The sequence below is a fragment of the Mustela lutreola genome, chromosome 16 (assembly GCF_030435805.1).
Source record: "Mustela lutreola isolate mMusLut2 chromosome 16, mMusLut2.pri, whole genome shotgun sequence".
In the NCBI taxonomy this organism is placed as follows: Eukaryota; Metazoa; Chordata; class Mammalia; order Carnivora; family Mustelidae; genus Mustela; species Mustela lutreola.
Genome location: NC_081305.1, coordinates 11,580,144 through 11,594,006, shown reverse-complemented (window position 1 = coordinate 11,594,006; position 13,863 = coordinate 11,580,144). Strand labels below are relative to the sequence as shown.

Genomic DNA, 13,863 nt, shown 5'->3' with positions numbered 1-13,863 from the left:
GCCCCAATGCAGGTGGCTTTTCAGGAGGCTCTATGGAGATGAAGAGAGAAGCAGCTTGAGTCAAGGCAAATGCAACTGTTTTAACTGAGAATGTCTGGGAACACGGAAGCAAGGTGCACAAAGCTCGCAGAAAGGGCATCTGTGACAAGAATGGGGTAAGAAAGGCGCCTGGGTGGCTCAGTGGGTTGAGCCTCTGCCTTAGGCTGAGGTCATGATCTCAAGGTCCTAGGATAGAGCTCTGCATCGGGCTCTCTGCTCAGCAAGGAGCCTGCTTCCCTCCACCCCCGCCTGCCTCTCCGTGTACTTGTGATCTCTCTCTCTCTCTCCATCAAATAAATAAATAAATTCTTAAAAAAAAAAAAAAAGAAGAATGGAGTAAATAGCTGCATATTCCTTGACAAGCGGCTGGATTCTGCCAAAAGGGGTGAGGCTGGAGGGGCTTTCTGCTTCACTGGCCACTTGGAGTTTATTTTCCACTTAGTGGAAGACACATGGTTCCAGGGTGTCAGGAAGGCCTGCACGTGGCTTTGGAGAATAAAGAGTGGGCTTCTCTCAACTTGCTTACGGTGCTTGCTGTTTTGTTATACAAGAACCCCACTGCTTCTGCTTGCGGCAGCCTGCCCAGTCTACAGGGAGGGGTCAGTGGGGCCCTGATGAGCCCAGAGCCTCCCGCAGTCTGATGGCTGGTGGTGGCCACGCAGGACTGGGGAGTGGGGGGGCTTTCTAAAAGACGCGGATGTGTAAAAAGTCACCGAGCGGAGATCAGATGTGTGCAGCAAACCTGCTGGGAAAAGACCCACTAAGTCGAGCCGGCAGAAAGGAACAAACATTGTGCGGCTGTCAACTTCATCTAATGCAGGGCCCAGCAGGGACGCCTGTGTGAGGGTCAGCTCGCGGACAGAAACTTAGGAGCAAACACTTTACTGTGCTCCCTGACTCGTCCGCCTTCTCGCTCCGCACCTTGGAGCACAGCAAGAATAGCAAACCCACCGCGCCAAGAACCCAGGGTGCTCTTGCAGCTGCTCTCCTAATCTCGGTGGCTTCAAAGGCGTGAAGATTTGCTAAGGAACTAAAACCCTAACTTGCGATGGGCTCAGCGCCGTTTATTTGTGGAGATTCCAGATCATTTCTCAACCCCGACAAGGCACGAGCTCTCGCACTGCTGCTGCGGCCTGGCAGCTGAGATGAAGAATTGCGGGAGGGAGCGCGGGCTGGAGGCCTCAGGACCCGGAAGGTGAGGGGCAGTGAGCAGAGGACGATGCCTGGAGGAGGCCACGCGGCCGGACTGGCGTCTCAGTCTGGGCTGTGGCTTCTGCGGGTCTGGATGTCCCTGCCCTGACCAGAGTGCTGCCTTGTCTTCCCTTGCAGGACTTCCCCGTTACTCCTGTATCCGGCACAGGACTGTAACCGAGGCCTCACAGCCACCTGTTCTGATGCTGGCCTGAAGGGCTCTCTGGCCACTTCAAAAATCCTTCATTGGAGTGGATGTAAACAGACAATGTGTTCCACTGCAGCCAGTAAACTACCTTGCTGAGTAGTAAGGTCCATGGCCCCCTAACTAAGTAGTGTTGAGGATGAGGGCTTGGTTGCCATGAGCTTCTGACCATGTATCCAAGGACTGGATGGGGGAACCCCAGGTATCTCATTAGCTCATCTCAACCTTACTATGAGGTAGTGGTGTTCCTCGTACCATGTGCAGACTAGAAAACACAGGCTCAGAAAGCCCAGCTGGGTCAAGGTCACAAGGCTGGTACGTGTGCAGGCAGGGACTCGCTCCCAGTCTTCGGAACACTACCTTCCCCTAAACCTGTCCATGTTACTCAGGACACCCTGATAAACATACCCCAAAAGCAAACTGTGGGGGTTACTACTTTATTACTATTAAGTTTGGAATTTAAATTTTCCTAAGGAGTATACAAAAGTCTTCTGCAGTCTTCTTTGACAAAAGAATTATTGAGGTGGGGGCACATCTTAAACTGACTTGAAACTTTGGGAAGAGGAAACAAATGTCTCTAATTCAGCAATAATACATGCTTATTTTCAGCCTAACCTTACACTTGTAGGTGGGAATCCCGTTCAGAGAGGGGAAGAGGGCAGAAGAGAAGCAGCCGCGGATCAAGAACAAACTGCCAGGGACTTGGTATTCCTCCCACCCTCGGGAGCCTCCCTCCCTTGGTCTCTGGGGCAAGGCTGACTCCAGAACAGGCCCCAGAAATCCACCTAGGGTGACCGGCTCTCCTCCCGGGGGCCAGAGCAGGCAGGCTGGGCCGTGTAGGCCTGGCTGGTGGCCTTCGCGGGAGAACGAAGGGAAGGCCGGTGCTGTCCTCATCTTCACCAGCCTATCGCAGGACCAAATTTATTTTTATTTTTTTCAAGGACAAACTTTTAAAAGTAAAATGGATGAAACCACATGAGGTCAAGATACAAAGACAGAAATTCAACGTAGAAAAAAGACCTTGCTGGGAAACAGTTGGATGAGAAACACCGGAAACATTTCACAGACGCACCAGAAGCTCACATTGTAAACAGGATTAAGCTGCTATTGGTTTCCCGCATTAACATCAGGGTTTCATTTTGCTCAGCCGGAGATCTCGCTCGATTTCAAACTGCCTGTGGTCCACTCGGTCTAGAAAAGCCTTCCGTTCAATGTACCTAAAGAAAATATAAGAAGTTTGTGAGCAGACTTCTGTAGGAGAAAACAGTCTCCCCTTCACTGTCCGGCCCCCAGGTATCCCCTTGACCGGTGGGCTCCCCAAGTTAGAGCAAATGCAAACAGATGACCACAGCTGGTGCCCGGAATGACCACCCACAACTCGCCCAGGAACATCCAAACCACTCGCATTTGGTCTAAACAACGATGCTTCTGGCTCCGAGGTCACTGCAAGTAAAATGGGAAAGAGAAAGCAACCACCTGTCTGGGGGTTCGGCGGCAGGAACACGCGGTAGTTTTGTAACAAGGTTTTAGGTACAGAAGAACACAGGCTGAGTCAAGCGTGGACTCCGTGGGGGCCTCTGTTACCCATCAGCTGGGCCACGCTGGTCAAGGGCTCAACATCTCTCAGCCTCATTTTTCTCAAGAGTAGAAGAGCGAGGCCGTGTTTCTTGGTCCCGGTGGTGGGCTGAGATGGTCGGGGAGAGGAAATACACATCCTGCCTATCTACGGTAGGCAGGAGCCAAACCGAGAAACGGAGCATCTGACAATGGAAGAAACAGGGCTTTGTAGGAACGGCTTTCTGGGGCTGTCTTGACGCTCTGGTGGGCACATAAAGCGCTCACTTTAAAGGGATTCCACTGCCTTCAGTGCTCTCCTTCCTTCCCCTGCTCCTCTCCAGTGTCCTCTGCCCACTTGGGTCCAGAAGAGGCCTCCGCTAAGTTTCTCTAGGGGAATGAGAGCCAGAGCGGCCACCCAGAGTCCACCTACAGGGGCCCCTTAAAAGGCCTGTGCTCGGCATCCGGGGCCAGGTTCAGCAGACACGGCTTCCTCAGGTCCTCCCCGGCGGGATGGGAAGGAAGGAGGCGCAGGGCAGAAGCGGGCAGAGGAGCAGCGGCTGGCAGCTTAATGAGACACAGCTGCATTTTAATGTACCTTCTTGCCACAAAGTGGGCCGTGCTCTGCCCGGCGCGGCGGTTGGGGGGTCTCTTCTGCTAATTAATCTATTGAGAGAGCAAAACTGCCATTGAAAATAGCAGACATAATTGAATCTCTGCACTCATTTTTCTTTTGTTACACTGTGTAAAATGTGCATCTGTCATTACAAGGTCATTATGTTTACGGCGAGAATGTTAGCAGGCTCAGGAGCCTGTATTCCTTGGCTGGGTTCGGGGCCTGCTTGCCCTCCTGGGCTGCCCTGCGAGCTGTGGCCCATCCCCACAACTTCCCGCAGAGGCGGAGGTGGCTCTGAGTTCAAACCCTGACTGCCACTGGCCAGCTGTGGGACACTGCAAAAACCACATAACTCTGCCAATTCTGTTTCCTAATCTGCCAAGAGAAGAAAAGAAAACGAATCACCATCCACACACCGGAGGGCTGCTGTGTGCACTGAATGACACTGTCCACTGTCGGGAGCAGATGCTCCAGAAAACGGCAGCTAATGCTGTCACTGTCGTTTGGGAAGCCAGCTTCTGCCAGGGTCCTGAGGACAACAGATCCCCGAGGGGAGCAGCCAGGTCTCTTGATGGGTATTATCAGCGACCAGGTCAGGGATCAGGAATAAGCTGGTGTGTCCACACCGCCAATCAGAGGCCAGAATGGCTGGAAACAAACAGTAGGACCTGCTCCTGGCTTTGATGTAAGCCCTCAGATGTATGTCATTGATTTAGCCATCAGATTTAGCCACTGAAACACAGGACGCCTGGCTAAATGGAAATTTCAAGTTCCCCAGCAGACAGGAAAGCCACAGACACCATGGACCCCCTTTTGATAAAGAGAGAAGGCAAGGCGGGCTGCGGCGGGGAAGCAGACAGCTGACAACTCGCTTGCCTTCCACGCATCACCAAGGGGGCCGTGATTCTCCAGAGGGGGCTGTTAACCAAAATGGACCGAAGGGCTCGGCCACACTATAACCACCGTCCTCCCCCACCGTGGTTCCCCAGCCCTGGGTGAAGGTCGAGATGGGAATCAGTACTTTGATAGCCCTAACTGCCCCTTGAAGTTCAGCAGGAAAGAAAGGGGTGCACCCTGGCTAGAGAGGAATTTAGGACGTGTTTTAAGAGAATCACTACCCAGCGCTATTTGTCAGAGTGCGTGGAGGGAAGAAAGAGGAAGTATGCGGCTTTGAGCATTTATGGTCCTTCTTCTTGATTGTCCTCGAAGGAGGAAGTGAGACTTCAATGGGGATCTCACCGAGTATGAATGACGGCCTGGCCGGTTCCTGGAGCGGTGCCAGGTCCAGCCGACTTGGGAGACTCTCAAGACTGAAGCCAGGCTGGGGGCTACGCAGGCAGGTGCAGGCAGAGCTCAGGTTAAGGGGAGGATTCAGGCAGCCAGGAGGGGCACGTGTGCAGAACACAAGTGAATTCTCGAGGGCGACCCAGACAAAGGCCATCAAGGCGGGCCTGGCGACTTCATCTCCCCATTCAGAGCCATGTGCAGCTGCTAACAGCAATCGGCCAAGAGCTGCCCAGGAACCAAACTTCTATCGGACATGGACCACCCTCTTCCCTGTCTCCCCCTACCACCGGCCGAGACAGGAAAGGTGCTGAGGATGAGAGCGGCTCTGATATTTACTATTTGTTTGCATTGGGCAAGATACATAATTTCCGTGCCTTATTTTTCTTCTCTGTCAAACAGGAATAAAAATGATAGTACCCCGAGGACAGTGCAGTGAGCCTGTGGGAAGGGCTCTGTAAACAATAAAGAACAGCTGAGACTGAGGGTTCTCGCTTCCCATTTCTGACCTGACAGCATCACTACCAAGCCTCACACCGCGGGACAGCTGCAACAGGGGCCAGGAGACAAAGGGTTTGTGGGACAGGCCGCCTCCTCCAAGGTGGCCCAGGTAGATGGCCTACTTAAATCGTGCTTCAGGAGGTTTTCAGGCACCCTAGTGGGTTACAGAGCCAGAACACAAGCATCAGCTGATGAGAGCAGGGGTACCTTTCTGGCCTGGGCCTGGCACTCCTGGGGACCCAGCCTGATTGGGCCCAGTACACTGGGGAGCTGGGGGCTGTGTGTGGGGGACATCATCCCTTCCTGCCACTACTGCTCTATGTGGCCCATTTACGAGGAAGTGGCTCTTTACTTTCATTAATCAAACATGCTAATAGCACCAAAACCTAAGGGACTTTCTAACTTTTCCTTTCAGAACCAGGTTAGATACAACAGGTTCTGGCATCTTTTGATCTTCCGACCCAAATTACTTTTCTGATACCAACTGTTTGAGATCCAGGCCAACAAGGAGGGAGAGTATGTGACCTGGAAACCTCTTGAGGCCCAAAGTAGAAGAATGGTGACTTTAACGAAGTTTCTCCCCTGCTTTCCTCCCATTTCACCAGACGCTGGTGCTGAGAGCATGACTCCTGGGGTCATGGAGGGAGACTGGAGAAAAAACGATTTTCTCTGGGCTCTCCTTCATGCCTCTCCACATCACAAACACACCTGGTTTCCAAACATCTTGCTCCCTGACCTTCAGCTGACCTTCCCTGACCTTCAATTTGCTTGCCAGCGGCAGCCAAGCCCAGGCCTGCATTCCGCTTAGGCACTGTGCCACGCAGGCCTGCTGGCCTCTGGCTCAGCTGGCCGTGCCCGCTGCGGGGAAGCTGTGTGGTCAGGGATGGGGCTGGAGGCAGCAAGTGCTAAACGCTGCTCCCGAAATGCTGGGCTGGCCGGAGGGGCTGGGGCTCAGGGCAAGAGCAGCGGCTCTTTGCTGGGTAGATGACTGACCGTCTTGGGTACGGGTATTTTAAACAACTCTCCTGCCTGGAAAGGATGCCTGGGCAGAGACACTCTGATGGAGCGATTGTACCCCCCTCTCTGGAGGGGCTGATTCTTATCTCACTGGGTTCCATAACAAAGTCATGACCGTCTGGGGGCCACTGGGTCAGCATCTAGACAGTGAGATGGCTCAGTACCTGCTCTGTGCGGGGTCCTCCTCTGGGTGCTGGTGGAGGCTCACTGCATACGAAATAGGAGATGACGACACACTCCAACACAGTGATATGACTGACGGCTCCTGCGGGGGGGTGGTATTCCAGAGTGGTATCCAAGTCAAACCCTGAGTGACAAGAGTGTGCCACCATGGAGAAGGAGCTGGAGGAGCCCTAGAGAGGCTGAGCCATCATAAGCAGGGCAGAACGGGGCATGAGGTGGGTGGGGAAAGCTCTGGAAGGGCCTAGGATGCTAGGGGAAGGAGCTGAACACTGACTGCTAGGGCTGCTGGGGGCCTCCAGCAGGGAACAGAGGAAAAGTAGTTTGCATTAAAAAAATCCTACTAGCTACTGTGGGGGAGCAGGAAGGGAAGGGGATGGACAGACAGAAGGAGGGAGCACGACAGATGTCTATGGCCTGTACTAGAGTCATGGCAGTGGGGCTGGTTGGAGAGCATGGACTAAAGTATTTTACGATACAACTGTCTACTGGCTTTGCAGCATGTGAACTGAAAGAGGAAAGCAAGCATGACTCTTAGGTTTTTAACAGCTGGGGGATGGTAATGGTGTCATTTTCTGAGAAGTCTGAGGAAAGAGAGTTCATGGAAAGAAGGGCAAGTATTTGGTTTTGCAGGCTAAGTTTGCTGTGTGTCTCGGACATCGAATGGAGATGTCAACCCAACAGTTGGTATGAGAGTCTGGAGCTCAGTGGAACGACTGCGCAGGGGAGAGCTTTTCTGGGACTCATCAGCAGAATGCAGCACCTAAGCCACGGAACTAGTGAGCTCTGCAGGGCGGGGGTGGTCTGCAGGGAATGCAAGGACAGACGGCTGCCCAGAGCTCAGCCCTGGGACTTCCCAAGTTTAAAAGCCCAGGGAAGGAAGAGGGACTAGCCAGGGAGGCTGGAAGGACATGCCCCCAAGCCATATTTGTCACCTCTGTGGAAAGCATTCCTGAAGGGTTGACAGGAAGGCATCGTGAGGGAATTTAAAGGAATAAGGCACCAGCTTCCCATCTGCAGTGACGCCCCGACAGTGTGGTCAGGAAGGGCAGATGGGAGAGAGAAGAGTGAGCAGAGGACTCCTGGTATTTATACACACACCAGACAACTCCTGTTCTCATTTAATTCTCCTCATAAACTTGAGAGGTGTAGCCTACTGAAGAGCTTCTGCTTTACAGACGAAGACATGGGCTACAGCACACGGCAGATTGGTAGCAGAGCCAGGATTTAAATTCCACTGCAGTTTTCTTTTTTTTAGATTAATCTGAGAGAGACAGAGAGAGAGATGGAGCACACGAGCGAGTTGGGGTGGGGAGGGGCAGAAGGAGAGAAAGTCTCTAGCAGACTCCCCACGGAGTGAAGAGCCCAATACAGGGCTTGATCTCACACCCTGAGATTGTGACCTGAGCTGAAATCAAGAGTCGGACACCTGACCAACTGCACCACCCAGGCGCCCCAGTGTCAATTCAGTTTTGCCATAAAATGTACCACACAGGGGCGCCTGGGTGGCTCAGTGGGTTAAGGCCTCTGCCTTCAGCCCAGGTCATGATCTCAGGGTCCGGGGATTGAGCCCCACATCGGGCTCTCTGCTCAGTGCAGAGCCTGCTTCTCTCTCTCTCTGCCTACTTGTGTTCTCTGTCAAATAAATAAATAAAATCTTTTTTTTTTTTTTTTTTTAAAGATTTTATTTATTTATTTGACAGAAAGAGATTACAAGCAGGGAGAGAGAGGGGAGGAAGCAGGCTCCCTGCTGAGCAGAGAGCCCGATGCGGGCCTCGATCCCAGGACCCTGAGATCATGACCTGAGCCGAAGGCAGCGGCTTAACCCACTGAGCCACCCAGGCGCCCTAAAATCTTAAAAAAAAAAAAAAAAAAATGGGGACGCCTGGGTGGCTCAGTTGGTTAAGCAGCTGCCTTCGGCTCAGGTCATGATCCCAGCGTCCTGGGATCGAGTCCCACATCGGGCTCCTTGCTCAGCAGGGAGCCTGCTTCTCCCTCTGCCTGCCACTCTGTCTGCCTGTGCTCGCTCTCTCTCCCTCTCTCTCTCTGATAAATAAATAAAATCTTAAAAAAAAAATGTAACACACAGATTAAAGTGAATAAAATGGGGAAGGCAAACGCCCCGTCACAAAGCAAGTGCTCACGTGGCCATCGGCAGATGAAGAAACGGAATGCAGGAAGCCCGGAGGAGGCCCCTGCCTAACTCTCCCACCGATGCCAGCCCTGCCAGGTGCGAACTTGCTTGCATTTGAAGGCTCTGTGCTCTCAACGTCATGGCCTAGCTGTGCCTGATTCTGAACTTGACATAAATAGACTTATACTGTGAATTCTTCTGTGACTTTCTTTCACAAAGTGAGTCAACAGATGCACTACTTTTGCCTGTTTTAGACCTTTCTATAAATGAGATCATGCTGTGTGAACTCGGCGTTACCCTGTTATTGAAATTTATTTGTCGTTCCAATTGCTAAAGAGTATCCCCATCTATAAACTGTTAAAAACCTGAGGCCCAAAATGGTGTCACGTAGGTTAAAATCCCGTCAGTCGACCCAGACTTAATACCTAACTTCACTGCAACTTCAACCCTCCAGGAATGTAACCTTTCACCGGTCAGTCAGGAATTTTCTGGTCAGCACCGATAAGGTTATATGTCACATGGGCCTTCCTCCTCCAAAGAAAGGTGAGGTAATCTGCCTACTAAAACCCTTTTGTCCCCAGATGGAGGTGACCACACCTGAAATAATCCTTCTTTCTATTTATGACTTCCTTGTCCTGCCTTCAACAGCCTTTCCCTTTCTGCAGCCCTCTGGCACTCCCCTCTACCTGGTAGATGCTTGTGTGTGTATTTCAAGATGGCAAAACTGCCTTTAAAATACCTGGATGATGATAACCCAACACTGACCAACACGCTTCAAATTCTATCCGGTCCTTACAAAGGGAAAGATGTGTTAGCACTGACTGAATTGGAGTTAGTACCAAAACATAAAAAGCATGATACAAGCTTTTACTCTCAATCCAAACTTATTTTACTCAGGACTGTGTAACAGGAATATTTTTACCACCCTTTATGACTTGAATTCTTGTATAAGAGATCAATTTAATTTGGGTACTTGTGAAAAGGTCTTATAGACAGCAGAATTCAATCAACACTCATAGGGAGTTCTGCTGAGATGGTACCAAGTATGACTTCCCCACTTCTTGGTTTCTTGGCTTCAGCAAAGAGGACTTTTACTCTAGGGGATGCCCTTGGGACTCTCTACATACTCTCTCAGAGTATCCCCTCTCTGGTAGTGCCTTTGCTGTGGCTGCCATTTGTGTAAGAGAATTCGGGGGCCTGACTTGCCTCTGCCCAGACAGACCTTACAGGTTTGGTTTTTGTCCTTCCTTTCCTTCAACACTGTGGCACTCACTGGGCACACTTCTCCGGAGAAATCTTCTTGCCTTCTTGACATTCCGGGTTTGGAACTTGGCTCTCTAGTTATGTATGTGTTGGAAAGGCTCAGCCGGCAGCTCTTGCTCTCATCGCTAGAATTTCGAAGCTACAGTCTAGTGATTCTCAGCCCTGGCTGTGCATCAGAAGCACCCGAGGAGTGAGTTAAAGATACAAGTCTCTGTGACTCTCAATTCAGCAGCTCTAGGTAGGAGTGGCCTTGTCACCCCAACTCTGAAACCAGCCCCCCAGGACGATTCTCCTGCTAAGCCGAGGTAAGAGCCCGAGCTACACCCTGTTCCCTGGAGGGTTGGACCCCTTTAATCTTCTTGCAAAAGCCAGGAAAGGCAAGTGAGTGGAGGTGTGGGGGTGGGCACTAGAGGGAAGGTGAGAAGAGCCCAAGGCAGAGCAAAGAAGTCATCAGATCTACACTGGAAAAACACAATCAGATGGGTCGAATCGTCTGGTGCGGGTAAGAATCTCAGAAAAGGTGGGGAAAGCAGGGCACTTAAAAGCTGTTAGTAGTTCCTGAACCCAGTTACGTGATTTTCCATTGCCTGAAAAGTCCTCATCATTGGGCAGATGTCCTTTTAATCTTGTTTTCTCTTCCAGTCTACGTATTATAGCTCTGCTTATCTTCAACAGCACCACTCCCTACTTTTATAAGACCTCTATCAACCTGAGCAGAAAGAACATTGTCCGACCCATATAATCAATACTCAGAGGACCAATAAAGCGTCATACACACTAAGGTCCCTGCTGCCTAAGATCATCGGGCAAACGTGGAGAAGAGGAACGAGCTGTGAGCAACCAGAGCAGAGTCAAAGATGAAGAGGTCTGGGGTAGACCTCAGAGCCCTTCTCTAGTAACAGCAGCTCCTGTCTGTGTTTTGTCCTAGGCCTTCGTCAGAGGACTCTGGCACTTCTGCCTCTGCCCTGTGGCATTCCATCTTTGACACACTGATTCAGAAGTCTGATGGTGAACCAAGTCCATAAAGTCATTTAACAGAAAAAATTTTTAAACATACTGATCAGCTTCTAAGTTCATTCAAATAACCTCGAAGCCAAAGTTAGAAACATGAGCCAGAAAATAAACCCTCACCTGTCTGCATTATAACTTAGCTGACATAGAGCCAAATGACTACCACTTAATGTAGGCAAAGCATGTTATGTGCTCCATGTGCATTACAAGTATGCGTCATACACGTGCTACACACGTTATCAGGAGAGCCTCACACTCACCCCCAGTGCAGTATCATTACCCCAATTCGCAGGCAAAGGAGCTGAGCTTCAGAAATGCTCTGTGTGCTGCAGGGAGAGCCCGTCCCGGCGAGGGGCTGGGGCAGGGAGGACCCAGACTGACAGCCACATGACACTTTCCACTGTTAGCAGAAGGGAGTGATGACCTCAAGCCACAGACCCTGTTCTGCAGTAACTTTGCTTCTTAGCTCCTCCTGAGGTTCCTAAGTGCTCACTAAACACTGCCTCTCTCGATATTCTGGACTACAGAGAGTATCGACAGCCTCTTCGTATTCCGAAGTGAAGAGGAGGGGTGCAATCGACAGCCAGGGGCCGTGGGAGGGCTGGCAGGTCATGCAGGTTGGAGCCCCAGCCTGGGCCACAATGACACGGACAGGAACAACCTGCAGTAAGACGACAACATCCAGGCACTCTGTTGGCTCTGCTCTGGAAGCCCGGGGCCGGTCTGGCTTCTCAGAAGACCGAATCACTCTGATCAGGCCAAGGCTGATAGGGCGAGCCAGATGTGAACATGTGACAAACGAGGTGACTGACAGTGCATGGGAGCTGCCCGTCATTCGGCGAGCTCGGCTCGGCAAATATGATCGGCCCGAGAGCGAGGCTGTTCCCATACCGCAGCCGCAGGGCTCTTTCCTCACCCAGAGCACGGCCCCACGTTAAAACAGAGCTTTGCCGACAAACTGACAAAATTCGCTTCGCCACGAGGAGTGCATGCTTATTTAAACTGGGTGGCCTGTCTACAATCGACTACTTCAGATTTTTTGAGTGTTTAGAGCAGTAGAATCTACTAGTTCTTACCCCTCCTTCCCTCGATTGTGGATGGCTAGCTCCTCGCCAATGCCCTCTTCCTCCTTGAAGCTCTCCCAGTCCAGTTTGGACTTCTCTAGGGTGCTCATCTTCTGCTTCTTGGCTCCGATTTTCCCCAAAAGGCTGCTCATGCCACTTGATCTTTTTAACCTGGAGAAAGTGAAGAAAATGAAATGTGTACCACGTTAGAACTATCAAACTCTTAATTCACGTCTTTTACTGGTTGGCACGGGGTCCCCTAGATTCGGGCTATTTATCTTAATGGAAACCATTTCTGTATGTAGGGCACTTCCTGTCTGCTGTGGAGAACACTCTAGGTAGACCGGAATTCGGATGCACTTTTCCTGCCCACCAACTCTGACCGCTCCAAGGACCCAGGGAAAGGAAACCCTGCAGCCCTCTGTATGCTCTGCAGGACAGGTCTGTGCTCGCAGGCAGGGAGAAGCACAGCATGAGTCAGACACGACTGTGGAATCACATGCCTACGTTCATATTCCAGCTCTAACTGTGTGACTTCAGGCTACTGAACCGCATCTCCTCTGGCTTCCTATCACCTACCAAGTGAACAGTGACTCAGAGGGCTGCAGTGTATTTTCTTTCTTTCTTTCTTTTTTTTTTTTTTTTTTTTTTAAGATTTTATTTATTTATTTGACAGAGATCACAAGCAGGCAGAGAGGCAGGCAGAGAGAGAGAGGGGGAAGCAGGCTCTCCGCTGAGCAGAGAGCCCGATGTGGGGCTCAATCCCAGGACCCTGAGATCACGACCTGAGCCAAAGGCAGAAGCTTAACCCACTGAGCCACCCAGGCGCGCCTGCAGTGTATTTTCTATGTCAAGTGCTTTACGACAGCACCTGGCACGGAGTAAAGGTGTAATAAGTGCCAGCCACCCTGAGTCAGTCATCATCCCTGCCCTCAAACCCCAGGGAATGCTTGTAAGAGAAAGAGAAACAGATCCCAACACTGATGGGCAAAAAGTCACAGTATCTCAAAAGGACTGTTAAGGTCAGTTTCCTTTCCACTCCTGTGAGTCAGAACCCTGGGTTTTCCCAGGAGGTGGAGAACATTCCTCACCCTGAAACGAGGGAATATACAGCCTGTTTTCCCCTTGTTAGTGACACGATCATTGACTATGGGAGAAACTCCACATGCCCAAGTTCAAATCTTGGCAGGTCACATGTTTCCAGTCATTGTTAAATGCAGGAAGAAAATAAGGAAAACAGAATGTACCTAGTTAGTAAGAAGGTGGTATTAGGGGAAAGAACTATGGAAGGGACATGGTCCTTGGTTTCTTTAGGAAACTAAAATTTGTCGTATGCCACTATGCAGGAAAGTTTGGAAGTGACTTCCTGTTTTCCTGGGAAGTAAGAGAATCAAACGTGTACAACTGTGAGCTTAGCATCACAAGGCCTTCTGATAACATCAATAGTAATACATTTCACTAGCCTACGATGCTAATTCTCCAGGTGCTTTATTCACGATTTTCTCATCGTCCTCTCACAATGGCCTATGAAGGAGGACCGCTGAGCTCTGGACAGCGGGAAGAGCCTTTGAGGGGATCTAGTGTCCCGCTACCCCTTCTGGACCCCACCTCCCTGCAGCACAGGGCCAGTGAAGGACGCCCCATTCCTGCCTCTGAGTGAGCCAACAGGCCAGTGTCCACACTGAATACACGACTCTTGGGACTGAACCATGACCCTCCACACCCTCGTCCTAATCATGCTGGTCAGGAGGATGTCTGCTCCTGTTGTGGGCATTTCCCACCACAGGTTGATAGATTCACGCCG

The 13,863-nt window shown here is 51.1% G+C and overlaps 1 protein-coding gene across 1 annotated transcript in view; it reads right to left on the bottom strand.

Annotated features, from left to right (window-relative positions):
• Positions 1–2,342: 2,342 nt before the first annotated feature.
• The window catches only part of CFDP1 (craniofacial development protein 1), a 125,546-nt gene continuing 114,025 nt past the window's right edge, over positions 2,343–13,863 (bottom strand). Inside the window, exons 6-7 of the mRNA XM_059151872.1 lie at positions 12,072–12,230; positions 2,343–2,652 (exon numbers count right to left, since the gene is read on the bottom strand). Coding sequence (XP_059007855.1) covers positions 2,562–2,652; positions 12,072–12,230 — 250 coding nt within the window. The 3' untranslated portion in view covers positions 2,343–2,561. The remainder of the gene's footprint in view (positions 2,653–12,071; positions 12,231–13,863) is intronic.